The sequence below is a fragment of the Euprymna scolopes genome, chromosome 21, assembly GCF_053919585.1.
Source record: "Euprymna scolopes isolate OS-2025 chromosome 21, ASM5391958v1, whole genome shotgun sequence".
In the NCBI taxonomy this organism is placed as follows: domain Eukaryota; kingdom Metazoa; phylum Mollusca; class Cephalopoda; order Sepiida; family Sepiolidae; genus Euprymna; species Euprymna scolopes.
Window position 1 is genome coordinate 70371553 of NC_136502.1, and position 22274 is coordinate 70393826.

At 33.7% G+C, this 22274-nt stretch overlaps 1 protein-coding gene across 1 annotated transcript in view; it reads left to right on the top strand.

Annotated features, from left to right (window-relative positions):
• LOC145242454 (malate dehydrogenase, cytoplasmic-like) overlaps positions 1-22274 on the top strand; it is a 47864-nt gene that overhangs the window by 24690 nt on the left and 900 nt on the right. The window contains exons 3-7 of the mRNA XM_080105510.1: positions 9620-9716; positions 12466-12641; positions 15237-15359; positions 15591-15767; positions 21226-21339. Of these exons, the coding sequence (XP_079961636.1) occupies positions 9620-9716; positions 12466-12641; positions 15237-15359; positions 15591-15767; positions 21226-21339 (687 nt within the window). The remainder of the gene's footprint in view (positions 1-9619; positions 9717-12465; positions 12642-15236; positions 15360-15590; positions 15768-21225; positions 21340-22274) is intronic.

Below are 22274 nucleotides of genomic sequence, written 5' to 3' on the forward strand. Positions count from 1 at the left end.
TTTTTTAAACAAATATATTGTAGAGTTGAATCTTTCACTGCACACGTATGCAAATGGAATGGGGCCAGTTTTCTAATAAAATGCCTGTTGGCAGAGGTGTTTGGCAGAACACATGCTGGAAGTTGAGAAAGTTGATAGTGACAAATTCTAGCTAAACTTTTGCTTATTGTATTTATTTTGTTTTGTTTTGCTGTTTACCAGCCCATTTAACTGCAAGCTATTTTGGTGTAATGGGGGACAAGTTCGACCTTAAATTAATACCAGAATTCGACGGCTGGACCCCAGTACTTGATTGGGTGTGGAAGGTGGAACTGCATTGCCTGCTGTCCAGTGTGAAGAGCATTGAACACGTGGTTCCTCTGTCTGTCCGGCGGGGCTTTTTCAGTATATCAACAGCTTAGTTTTGAGGAAAAACAGAATTATAAAAGGATCAAGGCAGCATTATACAAGGCATTCGCTATCAACCCCACCACTGCTTGGAAGCAATTTGAGGCAAGAACGTTGCATTCCGCCGAAACTGTTGACGTTTATTTGGCTGAGCTGACAAAGTTGGTGTTGTTTGGTAGGCTGCCTGAGCGGGCCTTGGCATGCAAATTTTTGGCAGGACTCCCAACCGGAGCAAAGCAACTTCTGCAGGCTAGCTCAAGCATAGTTTCATTGTCCCTTAATGACCTGGTAGACCGGGCCAGAACCGTGATGAAGACTACTTATGAGAGAACCTGCGTGGTGAAGTCGTATGTTATAGGTGCAATGGCCAGAGCCACATTGTGAGGAACTGCTGGTGGCGACTTACAGCTGTTCACTGCTACCAATGTAATGAGACTGGTCATATGGCCTGGGATTGTTCGGGAAACGGGGTCGGGGACAAGGTGCCAGCGTCGGCCTCTTCCCCACACAAAAATTAGGCGAGGCGCTTCCAACCATTCAGGTCTATATCAATAAGACATTGTGCTCAGCACTCCTCGACTCGGCGTGCTCTCATACCATAGTGAGCGCGGACCTCTGACGTACTTGGAAGAAGACTACTAGAGTAACCATCCTCAGTGGAGCGATGCGGACATGTTGCGGGAGAACTGGAAATTCGGCTAACATCGAAGCGCTGGTAGTACTCGAGAAACCGCTGAGCTTTGACCTGCTTCTAGGCTATGATGCCATCAGAGCCCTAGGTGGTGCTCACATAACGCAGATGGGGGCGGTACAGTTTCAGAAGATTCCAGTGTGTACTGCTTTGAAGATTGACCAACCAGACTTTATTGTCGAATTTGACCAGTAGCAGAAGGCTTGAACAGCCGCGTAGAAGTGGTCGGAAAACCAGGAACCAGCCAAACTGCGAAATAAGGTAACAGAGTACCATGTGCCCGACGAAATAAGGCCTGCATATGAAGAGGAACTTCGTGATTGGATCAAGGATGGCTGGTTAATTTTCTACCCCTATGAGAAACTTGGACCTCCCAGAGACCTGATTCTGCTGATGGTAGTCACTCAGCACAACAAAGCAAAGGTGAGGCCAGTGATGGACTACCGTGAACTGAATGTGCAAGTTGATGCGTTCACGGCAGATGCTGACATTTGTGCCAGCAAGCTACGAGTGGCACCAGCAGGGTTCTGATGTGTCCCTGCTGGATCTAAGAAAAATGTACCTGCAGGTCCGAATCCGTGAAACAATGTGGCCATTTCAGACAGGGGTGTTTGTTGGCAGGAGGTACTGTCTTACCAGACTAGACTTTGGGCTGAACATGGCACCTTAAATAATGAAGACCATCATTAACGCTGGTCTTCATTAGTTTGGAGAATGGCGTCTGTCTTGGGCCTGAATGTTCGACAGGAGCGAGGGACTTTGAAATGGAGGCGTGGAACTGCTGTTTCTGAAGTGCCTGATGTCTTCATGAGGCGAACAGTAATCTCCTTGTGTGGATGGACTTGTGTGGCAACAGACATCATAAAAAGGAGGGCAAGCGCAGTCACCAAAGGCTGGGATGATGAAACAGCAGATGATCTGTTCATTTGCATGGTGAAGGAGACCATTGCAAGGGTAAAGCAGGATGACCCCGCCAAAGGAGACGGGTGCGTGCAGGGAGACAAACTGAACGTGTGGGTGGATAAGAGCTCTCTGGCAATTGATGTGCTGTTGCAGAAGGATGGGGCTGCAATTGAGGATGCCTGCTGGTTGCGACCGGCGAATGATGCTGCTCATATCAACCTGGCAGAGCTCTATGCGGTGATAAAAGGTATTAACCTGGCACTCCAGTGGAAAGTCAGAGAATTACGCATACACACGGATTCGCTATGCATGTACCACTGGATATCTGACATAAGGCAGCCAACGAGATGCTGATCAGACGGAGGTTGGAGACCGTAAAAAAGCTGGTAACAGAGTACAACCTGTCTGTAGATGCGGTACTGGTCACTTCAAATTGCAACCTTGCTGATAGGCTCACTCGGGTGCCACAGAGATGGTATGACACTATGAAGAAGAAAGTCGAGCCAGTACCATTGTTATGTACTGCCTCTATTGAGGTGGCAGATGAAATCAGGAAGATACACCACCTGAGTGGACACCTTGGAGTGAGACGGACATGTTATTTTGTGCAGTTGTCCAATCCGTCGGTGTCCAAAAGTGCAGTGAAAGCGGTAGTCAAGAATTGCCAAACATGCCAGTCAATCGATCCCGCCCCGACCATATGGCGGAATAGTCAGCTGGGAGTAGACGCGACTTGGAGCTGACTGGGTATGGACATAACCCACTACAGCAGCCAGCACTTCCTCACCCTGATCGATTGTGGATAGACAAGGTTCGTGATCTGGCACCCATTAATAAAATAGGATTCCTCCAGTGTCATCCGTGAATTGCAGTCCATATTTTATGAAAGGAGGCCACCTGGAGAGATCCTAACAGACAATGACACGGCCTTCTGCAGTGAGGAGTTCAGACGTTTTGTAGACAAGTGGGGGATCCAGCTCAGACACAGATGTGCATATGTACCGAGTGGCAACGGCATAGCAGAGCGGTGCCATCGAAGCATGAAGAGGATCGCGGCAAAAAAACATATATAATCAGAGCTTGTCTTTGCGAGGAATAGTCTCTACCAAACTCCTGTCAATTTTTGGTTTACAGACTTGAAACTTAATATATAGAAGATTTGAACCTGTGAAACAAATTTGATTTATAATAATAAATATGAAAGCTGCATAAATTAAAGTATCATGTGAACGTATTTTATGAACGGACAATGCTGGGTGGCCTGCTAATATTAAATACAAAACCCAATTTGAAAGTTGGGCAGAAAAATGTGTCAAATGTACACTTTACCAAATATTTTGTATAAAGTTACTAAAAAGATGAAAGTCTAAAACTTGTATACTTGATTTCTTTCTAATATTGGAAACTCTTGTGGTGTGATCCAACTTTTAGCATATAAAAAATTAAAGGTTTGACATCAAAACTTTGAAATTTATTTAATAAAATTAGTCAGTTTTTAAACAAAGGCCCGTTATGTGTTTGAACTTTTTAATAATTATCATGTCATGTGTGTCATGGTAGGGGAAAGTTATTTTTACATGCTAGTGAAGGTTGGGCATGTCTACAGAACGCCACCAAAAGTAGTGATATGGTGAACAATACCGAGGACAGTAAGATAGGAAGAGAGAGGACATTAAAAAAATAACAAAAGTAAAATAAGACAAGAACAGTTCATAAAACTAATAATAAACATTTATATGGCTTCAGGAAGCACATGTAAAAAAAAAAATGGAGTCTCTAACAGCCGCATAAAACAAAGCAATTAGTGTAAACTATATAAAAATCAAGATAAACCCAGGAAAACAACGAATGTAGACTCTGGACAAAGACGAAACAGTAAACCACATAAGTAAAGACCACAAACTAACCCAAAAGGAAAATAAACATGACTGAGTTGGAAAGGTAGTCAACTGAGAATTGTGCTAACTGCACTTTGAATATACAAATAAAATGATACGGACACAAACCTGAGCCAGTCTTAAAAGGCGAAGGACATAGGACATGTAAATACAAATGGACAAACTCATTCCAGCAAGATAACTGGACATGATAATAGTTAACAAAAAGAAAAAAAACCTTACCAAATAGATTTTGCTATCCCAACCATTTAAGAATGAAAGCAAATAGAAAAGCTATAGAACTTATCGGAGAACTAATACTGAATATGAAAACCATCATGATACCAATAATCATAGAAGCACCAGAAACTTCATTTAATGTCAATTTTTTCCCTTGTGCAGGGTTCAAATGTTTTCTATTTCACAAGTTCATTTCTCAGTTCTCAGGGTCAACTGTCTTCAAATCCTACTGTATGGTCCTGTCTAATCACTTGCTTCTAAGTTTTCCTTGGCTGCTCCCTCTTCTTGCAATTCAAGACATTCATGCTTTTACAACAGTTTATCCAGGAGGATAAATGTTCCACATAAACATAAGAGTACAACGGATTCATCTTTACAATAAACTTGAAGATGTAGCGCCTTTAAAAAACTCTCTCACCTAATGTATCTGTCGTTTGGTTAGATTTCGTATTGTAGATGCATTTTGTTATGGATTATGGAGCTGTAATTGCACTGCAGTTAGGCTTCAGTTCTGGAAAAGACTGAAAAAATTGGAATCCAAGGGAGAATTGAGACCATAAAAATCATTGCATTGATGAAAACGGCTAACGTATTAAGAAAAATCTGAGTGCAGAAACCAATCCACATATCCAGGTAAACACAGCTGGAAATATTGATGAGAATTTCTAAGATGAATCCAAAAGGAACCATCATTGGTTGGCAGCACAGAAAATAACCAAGAAAGGCCAGGGGAGATGGGGGGGAAAATGAGGGAGAGCACCATCCAAACCATAACCGGAAGGGCATGGAGAGTACTGAAATCTTGAGATTTATCATATAAATCATAGGGAAAGATGTTAATGACTTAATGATAAAGGGCTGTTGCAAAACCGTAAAGTGGATTGTGATAGTGACCAAAATAAGCAGGGTACTGGAAATTTCGGGAGGCTTGCCACTCAAACTCCAGAGAACAACTTTTTTTTTTTTCATTTCAGTGAGCAATCCTGACTTATGTACGAACACCTAGTGGGGGGAAAATAATAACCAGTATTAAAACCTACAAGACTCGAGGAGATGAAATTTTGTATTATGCTTCTGAATTTTTGAAATAATGATTATTTGGACTACTGTTCTCATCTTGAGTATTATTCAATCAACGTCTCTATCAATGTAGCCTCTGTTTTTTTTTTTAGGTCTATCTGGAATTTGTATGGAATTTTGAACAGAATCTTTTATTTGATCTACGAGGTTAGCATGCTCTCATTCTGTCAGCCATGACTTGGTAGAAGTCTTGGGTAATTTGCAATTGTGTTCCTAGTATTGCTTGCACAGAAGAGTGTCACTTAGAACTGAAGTTTATTTAGTACCTTATCCATTATGCCCTGAGTTTTTAAAAAAGATATACCTGAAGAAAGCTATCTTAAATGTTTGAAAGAATGGATCAAGAAGGAAACAAGGACCCCCACCCCACCGACGTGAGCCGAACAGAAACAAAAGGACAGATTTCGGTTCACACCAGTTTGACCTTGATATGTATATGGTTTTCTGTAAACAAATATAAAATAACCAACTTGTTCAGATGTTCAGATTTTGCTGATTTTTCACAACCAACATTTTTTATGTAGAATTTTTTTTTTTTTTTTTGTATATTTTATAAAGTTTTTTTTATCAAACTATTTCAACCAAACTTTCTCATGACAGGCATTTTATTTTTTAAATAAGAAAAAAAAAACTGTTGTTCCAGTTCACGGTTTTCCATTTTGGAAGGAACAAGCTCCCCATATTATTTACAAAACATTTTTAGGTTTTTTCTTACATTAAAAAGATGTAATAACTGGGAATTTAGGATGCTACTCCTTATTTGTGCTCCGTACCGAAGAAATCCTTTTAGACCGAGGCAATGTTTATGCATAATAAAATCCCATCTGTAAACCACAAGCAACATTTTTAAAATACATAATTTTATTTACAAATCCTTTTATAACTTTTATTTATAAAGGTGTAGTATCAGATCACTCTTAGCCAAATGGGCAAAATGAGTTTTGAAGAACATTTTCTGTATGCGTTTTTAATACAATTCAAGATTTATTTTATTCTTTAAAACATTAATCATTTATTTTGTAAATCAAATAACCAAGTTCATACACAGACAATAGAAAATTATTGAAATCACCATAAACAGTTTATGAAATCAATGCTCTGTTGTAGATCTCATTTAGATTCCTATCTGAAAGAATTCCTGGGGCATGAAAGGTATTCACAAAATAACTTTCTCAAATCGTATAATACCATCTTTGCACAACATTTATTTGAATGAAATGTTAAAGCAGGTTTCCACATGGAAATTCTATAGCAAGCCTCACTCTCCCCAATGGTTTACTTCTACTTGTGCAGCTGCCATTGCTCAAAGGCAGCATGCATACCACAGATTTAACCGACGTAAATCCAGTTCTACCAGACAGAAGTTTATAGAAGCTAGAATTAATTGTAAGAGAGAAATAGTGACAGCTAAGAGAGGATATACAGAAATTAGGAACCTGTGATTTTGGGAAAATCTACAACAATGTAGTTAATAATGGGCAATCGTAACCAAGAAGACTAATATGCTTGCCAGTCGGTTTGCCTCACACTCCACATTGGACCCAGCGAAACACTCTCTACCTGACTTTCCATTGTGGACAGACGTCCTACTAGAGGATCTGAAAATCACCTCTTCTCAGGTACATGATATCATAAAAAACCTTGACACCTGAAAAGCATGTAAACCCGATCTCATCCCGGCTGTGCTATTAAGAAAATGCTTTGCTAAGGTTGCTCCAGTTCTGTCCAAATTTTACAACAAATGCCTCAACGAATCTTGCTTTTCTGACTGCTGGAAAACTGCTTCTGTGGTACCAGTTTTCAAGAATTCTGGTGAAAAAACTGACCCATTAAATTATTGCCTCATTAGCTTCCTCCCGCTTTTCGCACAAATATTTGAGTCCTTAATTAACCAAGCTCTAGCCTATCACCTTACAGCTACTAAACTTCTGACCGACCAACGATATGGATTTAGGCAAGCCTGTTCTACAGCAGATATCCTATCTGTAATCTCTGAACTTATATACCATACACTGGACAAAGCAGGGGAAGGGTAGCCCTAGATATATTGCTAAGGCTTTTGATAGAGTATGGTATGATGGTCTTCTCAGGAAAATCACAACATACTGTATCACTGTATGCACACTTAACATAATTAAATCCTTAAGTAAGAGAAGACTCCAGGTTATCCTCGACGGTCATACATTTTCTGGATAGGGTTCAAAAGAGAATTGCCAATCTAATAGGTCCTGAACTGTCATCTAAACTTCAACCTCTGTCCCATCAACGAAATGTTGCATCGCTCTGCCTGTTCTACAAGTATTTTAATGGTGAATGCTCTGACAAACTACAAGCACTTGTACCCCCTCGATAAATACCCCCGATAAACCCGCCCAGCAGCAAAATCCCACTCCTATACAGATCCCTAGATGTAATAAAGCCTTTTCAATAGTTTCTTCCCTAGGACTGCTAGACTGTGGAACTCTCTTTTGGGATCCTGCTTTAACCAACTGTACTGACCTGCAGAAGTTCAAGTGTAATGTGAACAGAAATCTTGCTGCTCGACTCCCTACATAGTATCCCTGTAGCCCCCTACATCAAAATGACACTGTGACTTGTTTGGGGTGAAAATGGAATACAAAAAACAAGGTTAGCATGCATGGTCCCTCATGAGTGTACAGTGAATGAGGCATAAAAAAAAAATGACAATTCAGCTCCCATTCCCATTTAGCCCCAAAAGTCCCCAGGAGACGTTAAATTCTGATGAAAATGAGCAAACAGTGCAGTTTTAGGCCTTAACATATGTAAATTTGAGTTCAGCACCATGCAAAACTGCTGAATAGACACATAAAATTTTGGATAAATATGGTAAAATAGTCCTAAAAATGGAGTGTTTTTATTACCCCTAAAAGAGCCCCTGGGGCACACCCAAGAGTTATCGCAAAGTATAGGCAAACAAAATTATATAGAAATCGGTTAGTTACAACTTTTCAGAAAGTTTTATAAAAATCCAAGGCATCAATTTTTTTTTTTTTTTTTTTTTTTTTTAAAGCACAAAAGTGTCAATTTTAGCCATTTTAACCTGAAAGGCACCCCTAGAGGGGCAACTGGAATTTTCCTGGAAAATCCGTTCTGTTACTCTGTGCAGAATTTCAACAAATTCCAAGGTGTAGTTATTGAGAAAAGTGTGGACAGATGAACAGACAATGGTGAATTTACAGGTCCATCCACTCTCCTTTGTCAGGGGATAAAAAAAATGTATTTTTAAATGCTTTTTTTTTTCTTTTCATTAAAAACTTACCTTGTGAGGAGGCAAAGCAAATAGCAAATTTTTTTATATAAAAATAAGTTATAAAATTATATTTTTCAAATTTGACTTGTTTATACTTGTTGCTTGCAGATGTGATTTTATTATGCATGAAAATTACCTTCATTTAGGACTTCTCATTCACTATTAGCGGCCAGGGAAAATCAGTATCCTAAATTTTCCATTCTTACATCAGTTTTTAATGTAGGGAAAAATCCTGTTCCCCACAAAATGTTCTGTAAATAACACATTTGTTTTTTTTTTTATATGTAACTTTTATTTTATTTTTTATTTATTTATTTTTTTTTTTATTAAAGTGTGTGGTACTATACTTTCTTTCCTCTCCTTGGTCAGTGATGCAGAAATCTTTATTTTGGGAAACTTCAAATAGAACACTGTGAATCTGAACAGCAGGTTTTCCCTAATGGTTTAAATAGTTTTATTAAAGGTTTTATATATATATATTGCACTACTATGGATTGGAACATGTTTTTTTTTTTTTTTTTACAAAAGTAAAATGCCTGCGATTAAAATGTTTGGCTGAAATGGTTTTATTAAAAAGTTTTGTAAATATATAAAAAGCCTACTCTATAAAAAATAAATCTTAGACGTGAAAATTGGTGAAACAATCAATAAAATACAAGCAAGTTGGTTTTTATTTATTTACTGTGCAAAGGTCAAGGTCAAACTGGTGTTAACAAATCTTTTTGTTTCTCTGTTTGGCTCACATCGGTTGGGGTCCTTATTCTTTTCTTGATCCAAAAAATGTGTTGAAAATTAGTAACAATAAACAATAAACAACCATGTTGAATAGCATATTGTTTTTATTTTTTGTCTTGTCTTATGCTGAGATTAGACCTTTTGTGAAAGGTTTCTAACTTTTCTTGTCTGTTGCTATTTTGATTCTGCTGCCTGCGAAAATCAAGTAGTCATCCACTAACCCCACTCCTGCCCTAAGCAGCCTATTTCATCACTTTGTGAAAATGAGACTTGTCAAAAAAGTTTTTTCCCTTAGTTATTTAAAACAATAATGCAATGAAACTGAATGGTTTACTTCAAAAAATGCCTGAGCAGCTTTGACAATTATCAATAAACTAACTTTTACATAGGTCATCTAGTTTAATCTAAAAATTATTTTTTATTTTGTCCTTTCAGCCAATCATTCTGGTGTTGCTTGACATTGAGCCAATGATGGGTGTTCTTAACGGTGTTGTTATGGAACTCTATGACTGTGCTCTACCAATTGTCAAAGGTAATAATTTACAGTTCTGCTGAAATTAATTTAGGTGTATTTAATTTTCTGTCTTGTGTTTATAAATGTTTACAAACGAAATACTCAATTACATTTATTTTTTTGTTTTGATCGTTTCTACAGTCACATTGACAACATTTAAAGCAAAAATGTTGATTTTTGAATCAACTTTTTCCAAACACATTTTTTACTTTAAACAGTATAACTATGCAGAATCCATTTATTTGTATATAGAACATATTTACTGAAAATTGTCTAAATTGAAAGTGATAGTCAATGTGCTGAAGAGATGGAAAACGTTTTTCCAGTTTTATTCTGTAATAGTAATAACTTTTTTTTTTAAATAATAGTGATTTATGGATATTAGGTGTTGATCTTCATAGCTTGATTATGATCTTACATAAATTGAATCTGTCCATCTGTCTGTTTTTCTGTAAGCATATTTTTGAAATTTTGACTACTTTACAAAAATTTCCAACAAATAAAATGGATGCCATGACCAGGCATCAAAACTGAAATCTTGATCTTTGACATTATACCAACTGACCTATTTAGACTATTTTTATAAATAGAGCTTTCAATAATTATAGCCTTAATGTGACATCATAGATGTCATAGATTTAAAATAAGCGATTTAAAAAAAAAAAAAAAAAATGGATGGGTAAACATTATCAATAGTGTGGGAAATTTTAATAGTCAACTATTTATTTTGTTTTATCCATGTATTGACATTAACAATAATTTGATATTTAATGTATAAGAAATGTAAATAAAAATTCTGAGAATTATTACTTGTGCATAATAGAATTTGGGTCTATAGAAAAGCAATGTTTCTATTTGTTAGACATTTGTTTTACAGAATCATTGTGACAGTATTTTAACAACATAATCATGCTTTTGTTTTTTGATTGCTTATTTTTAGTAATTTATTGTTTTATTTCACATATTAAAAATAACAATACCCATTGATCATAAAACGCTTTAGATAATCAGATTTCAAGCTAGTCCCGCTAAAATAGTCATATTTAAAAAAAAAAGTGTCCTTTACATCCTCAAAATACCACCATTTTATTGGGAATGAATGTTCTTTCATATGCGTCAATAAGTAATAATCTACTCGAGATTATAAAAATGTTAACACTATGAAACTGCCATTTTATGTAAGATTTTTTTCTTGTACCACTAACTACTTCTAAGCAACAAGCACCCCACCCCACCAAAAAACTCCTAACTAGGTACGAGTGACAAAGCTCTCTCTTCCTAAAAACCCTTCCTTAACCCTACCACTAATCTTAAGTCTGAGTGGAAAGTCTCACCCTGCAAAATTTCTCTTCAAACCACACAATCATAAAAAGAACAAAAAAACATGCCTCTCCAAGAATTTGATTTATCTCTCATAGAAAAGAATTAACTGTCCTAAAATACTAGAATAGCCTGGAAATGGTAAATTATTTGGCATTAAATTTATGTGAAACTAATCCTTTATTCTAAATTCTAAAATAATTACTATTTTTTTTCACTGCTAGAGTTTTATCTATAGTGACTTTTGACAGGTAAATGATTTCATTTACTAACCAAATAGAAAAATTACTAATCAAACCCATATAATGTTTGGAACATGACATTTTCGTTTCATGACCAGTATGTACACCATAAAGATTTTTCTGTATTTTTATAAGTGTAACTCTAAATATACACTGAATTTTATGTTGTAAATCACTCGGCCATCCACTTCAAAATAATGGTCTGGTTTTATCTATGGACATAAGAAAAACTACCACTGTGTGTGCTGTTTCTAGATGAATATCACTTTCTCAAATACTTTAGTAACTTCATTTTTCAGTATAAACCTCAGTTTAGATAAGCAATAATGTTTCCAAGTGAAGAAATCACATTCTGGATGGTCGAACTCTAAGCTAAATGTATTTAGTTCCCATTTCATGAGTGATGTCTCTTCTCTGTTAAAACTTTACTACTAGTTTATACCCTACCCTTGAAAAAGCAAAAATAAAGAAAAATCTTAATGTTGTATGCATCCATGATGGAAAGAAACTCTAAGAATCATGTAAATAGATTGAGTAGTTTTACTTTTATAAAGAGCATTTTTTTTAATGATTAATGAGAATTTGTAGATTCCTCATGCTTAAGAATGTCTTTCTAAAATCTTGTTTTAATTATTCTGAGTTATCTCCCTTGTCATAAAAATGGCATGGAGAGATGATTATTTACTCATAAAATTTGATGTTCTTTTAAAATAAAACTATTTGATCAAGTTGCATGATTTTTTATGTATATTTTCTTTCTGTCATGGATACGTAGACCAGAAATACTTCCTGAGTTTGACAAGATACACCCGAAAAGGTCAAGGTTACATCGTCCGAAATATTGTGAAAATATCACTTATGAGAACAGTAGTCCGACTAATGCAAGTAATCAATTCTCATTTAAAATATGTAGAAATATAATGAAACTATAATGCATAGATGATTGAACATTACCTGTATTAATCTGTAGATAATGTCACACTAAGGTAAGCAACACCAGACATAGTCTTCTGCTTACTCTTCATGTGATTGTTGCATGCAGTTAAATCACTTCTTAGTCACTGATTAAAACCCAGTCTCTGGATCCATTAATGAACGCGCTAGCAAGCATCAACAGAAAAAAAAAACGTCCCTATTTATCTAAAAACATAAGTACAACGCCATAAAATCATCTCTAAATAAATGTTCTTTTTTCTTTTTTAAAGAAATCATTGCTACTTCAGATGTTGAGGTGGCTTTCAAAGATATTGATGTAGCCATGTTGGTGGGTGCCATGCCCCGTCGTGAAGGCATGGAACGGAAAGACTTGTTAGCAGCAAACGTAAAGATTTTCCAAGCTCAGGGTAAGGCCCTAAATGAGCATGCAAAAAAAACTGCCAAGGTAAGTTGGTGAGTGGGAGAGATAAAGCCAGGGTTGGGATAGACTAAACCCCCTCCCCACGCTCTCCCATTTTTCTGTTTAAAGTTTTTTTTTTTGTTTTTTTTTTTAAATTTGTTTTTTTACAAATTATTAAGTAGATACTGAAAATGAAGATATAATGATGTTAAATCTATGTCAAATCTATGTCATGAATCCTTATTCCAATTTTGATAACGTTCATTACATGATTTTGATTTTAGAAAATGTCTAAAATTTATGGCTTCAGAAGAAATTGAAATTCAGGGAATTTAACTTAATTGTTGTTTAATGCAAATCAGAAATATTTGAGTTTTCAAATAGGAGGTTGTGCTCATATCATACTCCTAAAACTGAAATTTAGGGAATATTTAATATCTATTGTTAAAATTTACTAAATTGAATGTGTCTGAATTTTCTATGAAAGGCTTTTACCCTCTTTTTATCATCTGTTACATAAAGCTAAATATTGAGCACATTACAATCACTTACTCCTAGCAACTCTTTAAATTCATAATGATTGGTTAATTAGTTCTGGAGTGAACCCTTTGTGCAAATATATAAGCATGTATACATACCTAAATTTACTAGCTAGTGGGCAGGAATTCAAGCTTAAAGGAGTTTGTGTACATGTGGTATAATGGGCTTAAAATGTACATTATATTGTGCTGCCATTTTAAAATTTTAACATGGAGTAATGTCAAAAAGCTTTTAGTGCAGATGCTGAATTCCTATTTAGCAGAATATATGTAACAGATATTCAATAAATTGAATATCTTGAATAGTTTAAAAAAAAAAATAATAATGGACTTTTTGTAAAATTTGGTTTTTAATGACGATAACAAGTATGCATTTCTTAAAATTAAAATTTTAATGTATTTACCTGGGAATGTTGTCAAAAATCACTGCTTAATGTATTTCTCAATATGGAAGATGAAAAAGAGAATTGTTTCCTATTTTTAAATGTTTTTAAGATATCACGAGGATTTCCTAATTAGTGTTTATCAAAAGCTTATGTTCACAGGTTTTAATCTGAATTTGTCTTTTGCACCTAAAACTTAAAAGTTAGGTGTCAAAGTTTACTAAGAATTGGACAAAATAAGCAAAATCATTAAGACGTAAATATGAATAATTAGATGAAAACACTTTCGCAGAGATCAACTTATATCATTACTTATTATATAATTACAAATAAAAAAGAATTTGTAATGAATATGTAATTGTAGTCATTGAGTGAAATACCTATTGAATTTTATTTTCCAGTCGAAAGGACGAAGTTACTTTCTTTTCAAATACAAAACTTTTCTTCTGTTTTGGAAATCTGTCATATTTAGAAATGTTTCAGATTGTATTAAAAAAAATGTGCAGATTTTTTTGCTTTTCAAGGTATTCAGTCTACTTTAAATTACTTTGGCTAAATGAAATTAGTTGTTGATTGTGTAAGCAAATTACAATGTTTTACTAGTTTTGTGGCTTTGCATTTGGTTTATCGCAGAACCTCTGCTTTTCATCATTCTACAAAGATGGTTTGCTCTACATAAGAAATAATAGTAATTTAGTCATGATGTTGGTTAACCATGTATGCCTGATTTTTGTACCATTCTTTTTCTTTGGTCTTAGAATATTCTATTGGCCTGAATTTAGCAGATAATATGCTGTGCCAATGAGTATTATAAAATAGAAATTCAATATCTTTTATAGAGCCAATTCCATAGCATTCTACCCAAGAGTCTAACTCCTCACAGTTGCTACCAGATCAGACTGTCTGAAGATATTGATTTCCTAACCTAAAATGCACCAAACATTGATATTAGTTTTTTTTTTTTCTTTCCAAAACTCATTTATGTTCTGTAAAATCAAAAACAACCAAACATAATTAATAAATATTGAATATATAAAGAACTTGGAGCATAAAACTTCTTTCCAAAATTATATTAAATAACCCAAAAAGGGTTGCTATGCTAAATACACTTGACTAACCTGACAATCAGCTATATCCCATCCGTCCACTATATAGATTCTCAGATGCTGGAGGCTTTCAAATTTAATGGTTTGTTTAACTTCTGAGCTTTGGAATTCCACCACTACTCCCTGTTTCCCTAACTGTACAAAGACAAAAATTTAAATGCACAGCAACAATTTGCTGTAGAACTTTTCATTTAGGATCTCCCTAATCTAACCGCTAATTCGTCATCAAGCATAAAATCTTGATCATTACAAGTTGGTCCATCATTGAAGATGTGACCCATTGTTGGGATTTTCACAAGGTCAGTTAATTGGTGTTACTGATCTTCACCTGTGGAGATTGTTGGCTGTCCTTCCAACCTTTAGTCTTGATCTGTTCAGAGTACCAAGTTCTTCCTTAGGATATCTGTTTCACGTGCAAGATATTTTGATTTTTGGATAGCATCATTCAAGTACTCATTCCTATCATTCAAGCTGATGATTAAATTACTACAATCTTACAAATTCTGGCATAGCATAAGATTGATTTTAAAAAACAAAAAAAAAAACCCTACTTGTCATTTGAATTATAAAAGTCTGATTTTTAGTTTTAATTTTTAATGTTTTTCATTTCAGGTGGTTGTCGTTGGTAACCCAGCCAACACAAATGCTTTGATTTGCATGAAGAATGCTCCAAGTATTCCACCAGAGAACTTCTCTGCCCTTACCAGACTTGACCAGAACCGAGCCCAGTATCAGGTAACAACAATTAGCAAGATTTTACGATTGAGAACGTAGGAGGGGTTATAACATCTTTCATACCTTCAGTCTTGAATGAATTTATTAGAAATTACACATAATCATTTTTTTCTTTTCTTCAAACTCAAGTATTGATAATTCCTCTTATCAATGTAAGTCCTGACTCTGATTATTAATACTTTCTATTTTTTTCTTTGCAATATTTAAATCTAGAAAAATCTTTTGTTTCAGATTGCTGCCCGGTGTGGTGTTGGTGCCCAGGATGTGAAAAATGTCATTATTTGGGGCAACCACTCTTCTACTCAGTTCCCCGATGTAACCCATGCGACTGTCAATTTGCCCACAGGATGCAAACCAGTTAAAGAAGCCATTGCAGATGATGTTTATTTGAAAGAAGATTTCCTCAAGGTAAATTTTTATGATTGAGATGTGAACTTAGTTCAAAACAACTGCAATGTTTGGATTGTTGAATGGCCATTTGCAAAAGGGAGGGGGGGAAGCAATTTTTTTATTTTTATTTAGTAAGTGTTGATGACTCAATGCATCTCTGTGACCATGTTATGTTGAATACAACACAAAACAAGTAGTTGATGTAACTCAGTTGTGCTATGAGTGTGTGATACTGTTATCATGGCTATGCCCCCCTAAATGTTAATCATTATATGGCTGTGTTGGCCTCAGTGACCATTTTTCTTTGTCCACTGATGAGTCATTGACTTTCAGACTCTCTTGGTGATCTTTCTCAAGCTAAACTCTGACTGACCCTCTGTCTGTTCTGTTTCAATATATCTACTTTGACCGAAATCTTAGATGTCCTGTCTTCCTGTTGCTTTCAGCTTGTCATCGGAACTGGCTCCAAGTACTTTTGTTTATTTTTTATAACTTATTTCCATCCAGTCACTCATAAACTAACACTCCACTATCGTCCCATCTGGGGAGTTTAATAAATTTTCTGGCCCTCCCTCGCTATCAACTTAATTCCTCATAATTTTTCTTATTGTGAATTATTTCCTAACTTAGCATTCTATATGGTCTTGACTGGGGAGAGGGTGCAGTCCATAGTATCACATATGGACTTATCTCATTTAAAAAGAAGAGATATAATGATACTGAGACAGATGGAAAAATGTGAGCAAGAAAAAAGACTAGAAGGATTTGTGTATTTCTGATTGTTGTTGGAAGTTGTTTCTATTGTTCCAGTGTTATCTGAACAAGTTCCTCCTTATTGAGTGTTTACTATTGTAGAGATCTTATAGAGTTACAAAGGATCTTTTTTAGGTTCTTACAATCTCCTAATCTGTCCATTTCAAGTGTATGATTATATCTGGATAATCTTGGACATACCCATTGATTTTTAAAAATAAAAATCTTTTTTTTTATTATATATAAAATCTTCAAAAAATGTTTTTAATGTGACTCTAAACAATTGTCCTTTCAGCTATCTCTTCTGATAATCTGTTTAAATATTAATGCATTAACAGAATAGCATTAAATATTTTTATGATTAAATTAGTAAAAATATTTCATTCTTTATCAGTTTAATTTCTTTTTTTACTAACCCGTCCTATTTTGGAAGCTAAAGGACATGTATAAAATTAAGGTTATTTTGTCTGTCCACCATATTTTTTATCCTACTTTGACGACTTAAAGTATTTAAAAAAAAAAAAAAAATGAATTTGATTATACTACAGAGAATTTTGACTGAAAATCAATTAAAGGACAAAAATGACACAAATGTAATATTTTAAGAATCATGAGGTTATTTATTTATTTATTTTTTATTCAAGAGTTACAAAAAAAAAAATTAGATTAGTATATTATTTTGATTTAAAAAAAAAATTTTAATTCTGAAAAATATTTTTAAATATCTATATAAAATTGCTTTTTTCCCCCTCTGCATTTACAGTTCCAGTAGGAAAATAAATGAACATTTTTAAATAAATCTTTTATAATCGATACATACAGTTCCTAAACCATATTTCTCCAAACTAATTGTACACTTTATCCCTGTATACAAATTAACATTCAGAACAAACTGCATCTCTTAAATATGTATTCCCACAATGGCAGTAGCAAACACATTCATTCTCTATTCATTAAGTCCTCTCACTCCTCTGGCAGAAGTTTAACAACTATTATTTCTGTAGCACTGCTTCTCAGAAGTATGGATGTCCATTATGATAACCAGGCATAATATTTGCATATAACTATTACAACACTATTATATAAATACATTTATTGCACCAAATAAGCGATTAATAATTATTACATTTCTTTAAAGTACTACAAAACTATTCATCTATAAAAATATATAATATACTAAAATAGGTAATCTCCAAAAATACCGTTAGGGCTTACAACATGGCCGCCAGAAGAGTCAACAAAAAACTGCGAATAAAATATATAAAACTCGTAATTTCTGTTTTTAAAGTGGGTTGTCAATTTTCTTTATGAAATATACTTCCAAAATAAACTATTACAGTCGTTTAAAACATAATAGAAGTATTATTTTTTATTTTTTAAAAACAATGTTTACAAAATGTCTACGAACGTGCGTAGACATTTTGTAAACATTGTTTTTAAAAAATAAAAAATAATACTTCTATTATGTTTTAAACGACTGTAATAGTTTATTTTGGAAGTATATTTCATAAAGAAAATTGACAACCCACTTTAAAAACAGAAATTACGAGTTTTATATATTTTATTCGCAGTTTTTTGTTGACTCTTCTGGCGGCCATGTTGTAAGCCCTAACGGTATTTTTGGAGATTACCCTAAAATATTACTGCATATCAACTCGATAAAAGTATGGATCTTCATCGAACAATGTATTTTCCAAAACTCATTTTAATTGGGTGACATTTTCCATAAACAGTACATTAAAAAAATTGTTATAAAACTGCTGCTTAACTTTGGAGACATTTTTACAAGTAATTCGTTCACACTGCAAATCTGTTTGTCTCTTTTTTTTGCGTCATTATAAAATGTTTAATTCTATGTCCTTTTTTTTTTTTTTTTTTACTTAAAATTTAACAGAAACAACGTTAAAGGGTTGTATCTATTCTAATATCTTTTCTCTCAACAGGGATTTTTTTTTTTTGTCTTATGAATTCTGTTTCTCCTCCCACTCGCTGTTTAAAAACAAATTGTAGTTTCGGTTCTAACACTGTACTTTTATCACATCATTTAGTTATGGAGAAATCCTTCTACATTAAGGAAATTTTTACTTTTGTCGCAATAATTTAATATTCTACAAAAAATTAATATTAAAATGTTATACTGGTTCTAACACTATTCTAAATTTTTTATCTCATTGGTTACTTATGGAGAAATCTTTACACACTGCAACAATTTTCATTTTTACTTGACAAATTGTCTCTTTTTAAAGATACAATTAAACTTTAAGTGTTGTAACTGTTTTGATATTTGCTTAATCATTTTTCTCAACATTTACTAAAAAATCTATCTCAACTGAGGCAACTTTTGTTTTCACCTCAAAATTGTTTTCATTTTGAATTTTATAATAATTAACCCGAGTGTTGTTTCTGTTCTGAGACTACAATTACCCATTTTTATCAGATCAATTAAGAAATCCTTCAATGCTGAAAACGTTTTTTGATAATATAACCCATCTGCTTCTCCAATTGCATTCTTTTTTTTTTTAACACATTAGTGAACCAATTAAAGGAAACTTTTAGATGTAAATATGAACTCTTAAGAGATTTGGAGCTTCTACGCTATCAGAACGAAATTTTGGAGTTGATAAATAGTTTTCAGATAAAAAACAATGATTTCTACTGACTTTTTGTCAATTCTAATAAATTACAATGTTAGCTTCCAAATTATGCAGTCAAAATTATTTTGATATTAATGAATTATTAAAAAAAAACAACAGGTGAAAATTTCCACCATCTTGTATAAATCGAAATGGAAAATTACTTCCCTTTTGAACTCTCCTGTGTCTTACATAAGCAAATATGATCGTTTTCTTCAAATTCTATTTTCTTTAATAAATAATTTTCTACTTTATATCCAAAAATTACGAAAGTCAGTAATCCTCTTAAAATATGTAGATACCATTGTTTTCGTGTGAAATTCAGTACTATGATTTCCAAAATTTTGTTCCGATAGTGAACAAGCACTGATTATTTTGATTTTAGCATTCTATGAAAATTTATAATACCAAAAAAAATTTACTGTCTGATTTATGCGACGCTTGCTAAATGTGTTAGATCAGTGTTCAGAGAAATTATACTCAATAAATGCTTTATTTCACAAATGATATTACAAAAACTAAAAAACATTTCTACGGCTTATATATATAGTACACAAACACTAACAAAAAATATAGATTTATCATAGGTATTATACTATATTAAAAAAAAATTAGCAAAGTACTAAATTAACTCCTTTTATTGAGAAAATTTCCTTTGATCTGATCAGTTATTGTCACTTATGTAAAAACCTAAAATATACTATCACATCTAACTGAAGACTTCTAACTCAAAACTCTAATCATTTTGAACGAAAATCTTGAAAGTATATCATGAAGTAGTACCGGAGAACAAGTGCAAATATGCTAAGTGGTTTCATCCAAACGGATGGCTTTATTTACTTTAACTTCTGAAATTTTGTTTTTGTGGCCCTGAATGCTTTTGATTTGATGAAATTGGTTCTGTTATCTCCTCTGAAAATTGAGCTCTCCATAATGTAAATTTAATAATCCAGTTATGGGTAAAAGACCAGTACTTTCCGATTTTATAAAGAATAACTTCAATTCTTGAACTTTTATGCATTATAAGCATATTTTTTTAAAATGTGAGAATTAAATGATGTATTTTTGATATAAGTTTACTTTGCAAAATATTTTTTTTCTGTGGTGTTTGTGTTGAAGTGGGGCTTGTTCTTCAGAAGAATAAATTAAATGTATTTTAAAAATTTCATGTAAATGTTTGATACTGTGAAGTGAAAATAAAAAAAACTATTTTGACTGAAATTTACTCCTCGAAAAAGAGTTTAGAAAATCAATACCACAATTCATATTCTATATGTGTATGTAGATTAGTTTTCGAGCCCATTGAAATAAATACTGATCAACATTCTTTATTGTAAACATCTAACACATACAAGGTATGCGATAGTGCACTGCTATTTCTACATATGGGGTAGATAACCACTATTCCTGTGACAGTATCATTGGTAAAGTAAACCTGAGTTTGGTGTTGCCACATACACCAAAAAAAAAAATGATACTTGAGGTCCTGTCTCTAGCATATTCAGACAGCACAGGCTACATTGGTTGAGGCATGTCCACTGTTTGTCATATGATTGCATCCCCAAAGATCTATATGAAGAGCTGGTCACACCCACAGTACCATAATGTGAAGTGTGATGTGATGGGCCTGCACCTGGGTAACCACTCCAACAGACCAGGGACAGATTACACTTCAGCAATAGGGACTGTAACCCCTATATTTGCCTTTATAGCCACAGACGTCGATGCTCTAACCAAGCAACTGGGATGTTACTTATCGTGAACTCTGACCGATGGACACTTAACTTAAAGAAATATAAGTATCAAAATTGTCTACAAAAAATGTAATTTCTCATTCCTGTTTCCAGGAAACTACCAGGGTTTGTTTAATTTGAACATTTGGAGCCATACAATCTTTCTAATTTAGTTCTTTTTATACTCAATTTTAGTGAACAATAATTTCCAAGATTGTTTAATTTTCACAATTTGTGTAAAAAAAAATTCTTTTAAATCCTTTAAACATTACTTGTGCCAATTAGTGTAATATGTTCTGATTAAGATATTCTTGAAACAATTTAGTCCAAATTATATTTTCTCTACAATCTTTTCAGACCGTTCAACAACGCGGTGCTGCTGTCATCAAAGCCAGGAAGATGTCAAGCGCTATGTCTGCTGCTAAGGCCATTTGTGATCATGTCCGCGATTGGTGGAATGGTGTGCCTGATGTAAGTTTTTCTTTCTCCTTCCCCCCCTCCCCCTCTCCGTTTCTCAAAATGACTGTCAGAGAAATTATGTTGTTTTCAAGGATTCAAAATTGACATATGAATCAAATAGTATGTTGAAAGCAAGGAAATTCATTTAGAAGCAAAGTGGAAGGAATGTCTTAAAATGTGAGCTCAAAAATTAATAACCATTTCTCGGTTTCTGCTTGAATGTATTTAAGCTAATAAAGAACTATTTCAGGTATAAGTGACTTTTGTGTTAATGACAACAAATATCCGTGAGAGAATCATGTTCCATAAATCAAAGTTTTCATCTCTGGATCTCTTGAGAGCATCATATCAATCTCTAAACAAAATTCTGTTTACGAAATGTGATTTCAAAATCTCTGGCAGCCCCCATGTCATCTTGCTGCCAAAAATTAGATACCAGCACTTTGTTTTCTGATCATATTAAAGTAGAATTTTATAAAGAGTGAATTAAATGTGGAATGGCAAGAGGTCAATGCATTAAAAAGGGCTTGATCTGGAAGTTCTATTCCCACCCCACCCCAAATTATACAGAGTAGAAGCTAAAAACAGTAAAATCTTATTTTTGTTAAGATTATGAAGCATACACGGTTATCTAAAGACTGTGCTTTTAAAAAAGAAAACTTGCTTAATTTTTATATTGGGTGCTTACCCAGAAGTCCTCTTATATTTAAAAAAAAAAAAAAAAAATGGATGATGTACATACTTGTGATGAAAGAAAATTGTATTCCAAAAATCATGTAAATTGATCTAGTAGTTTTATTTTTAAATAAAAAAAAAAAAAAATCAAATTTTATGCTAACCATGAAGCGACTGTCTCATGGTGCCATTTTGAAAAGTCTTAAAAACAACAAAGAGGATAATTCAAACTTGTGAGATTTTGTTGTAATGCCTTTGAATTCTCATTATTC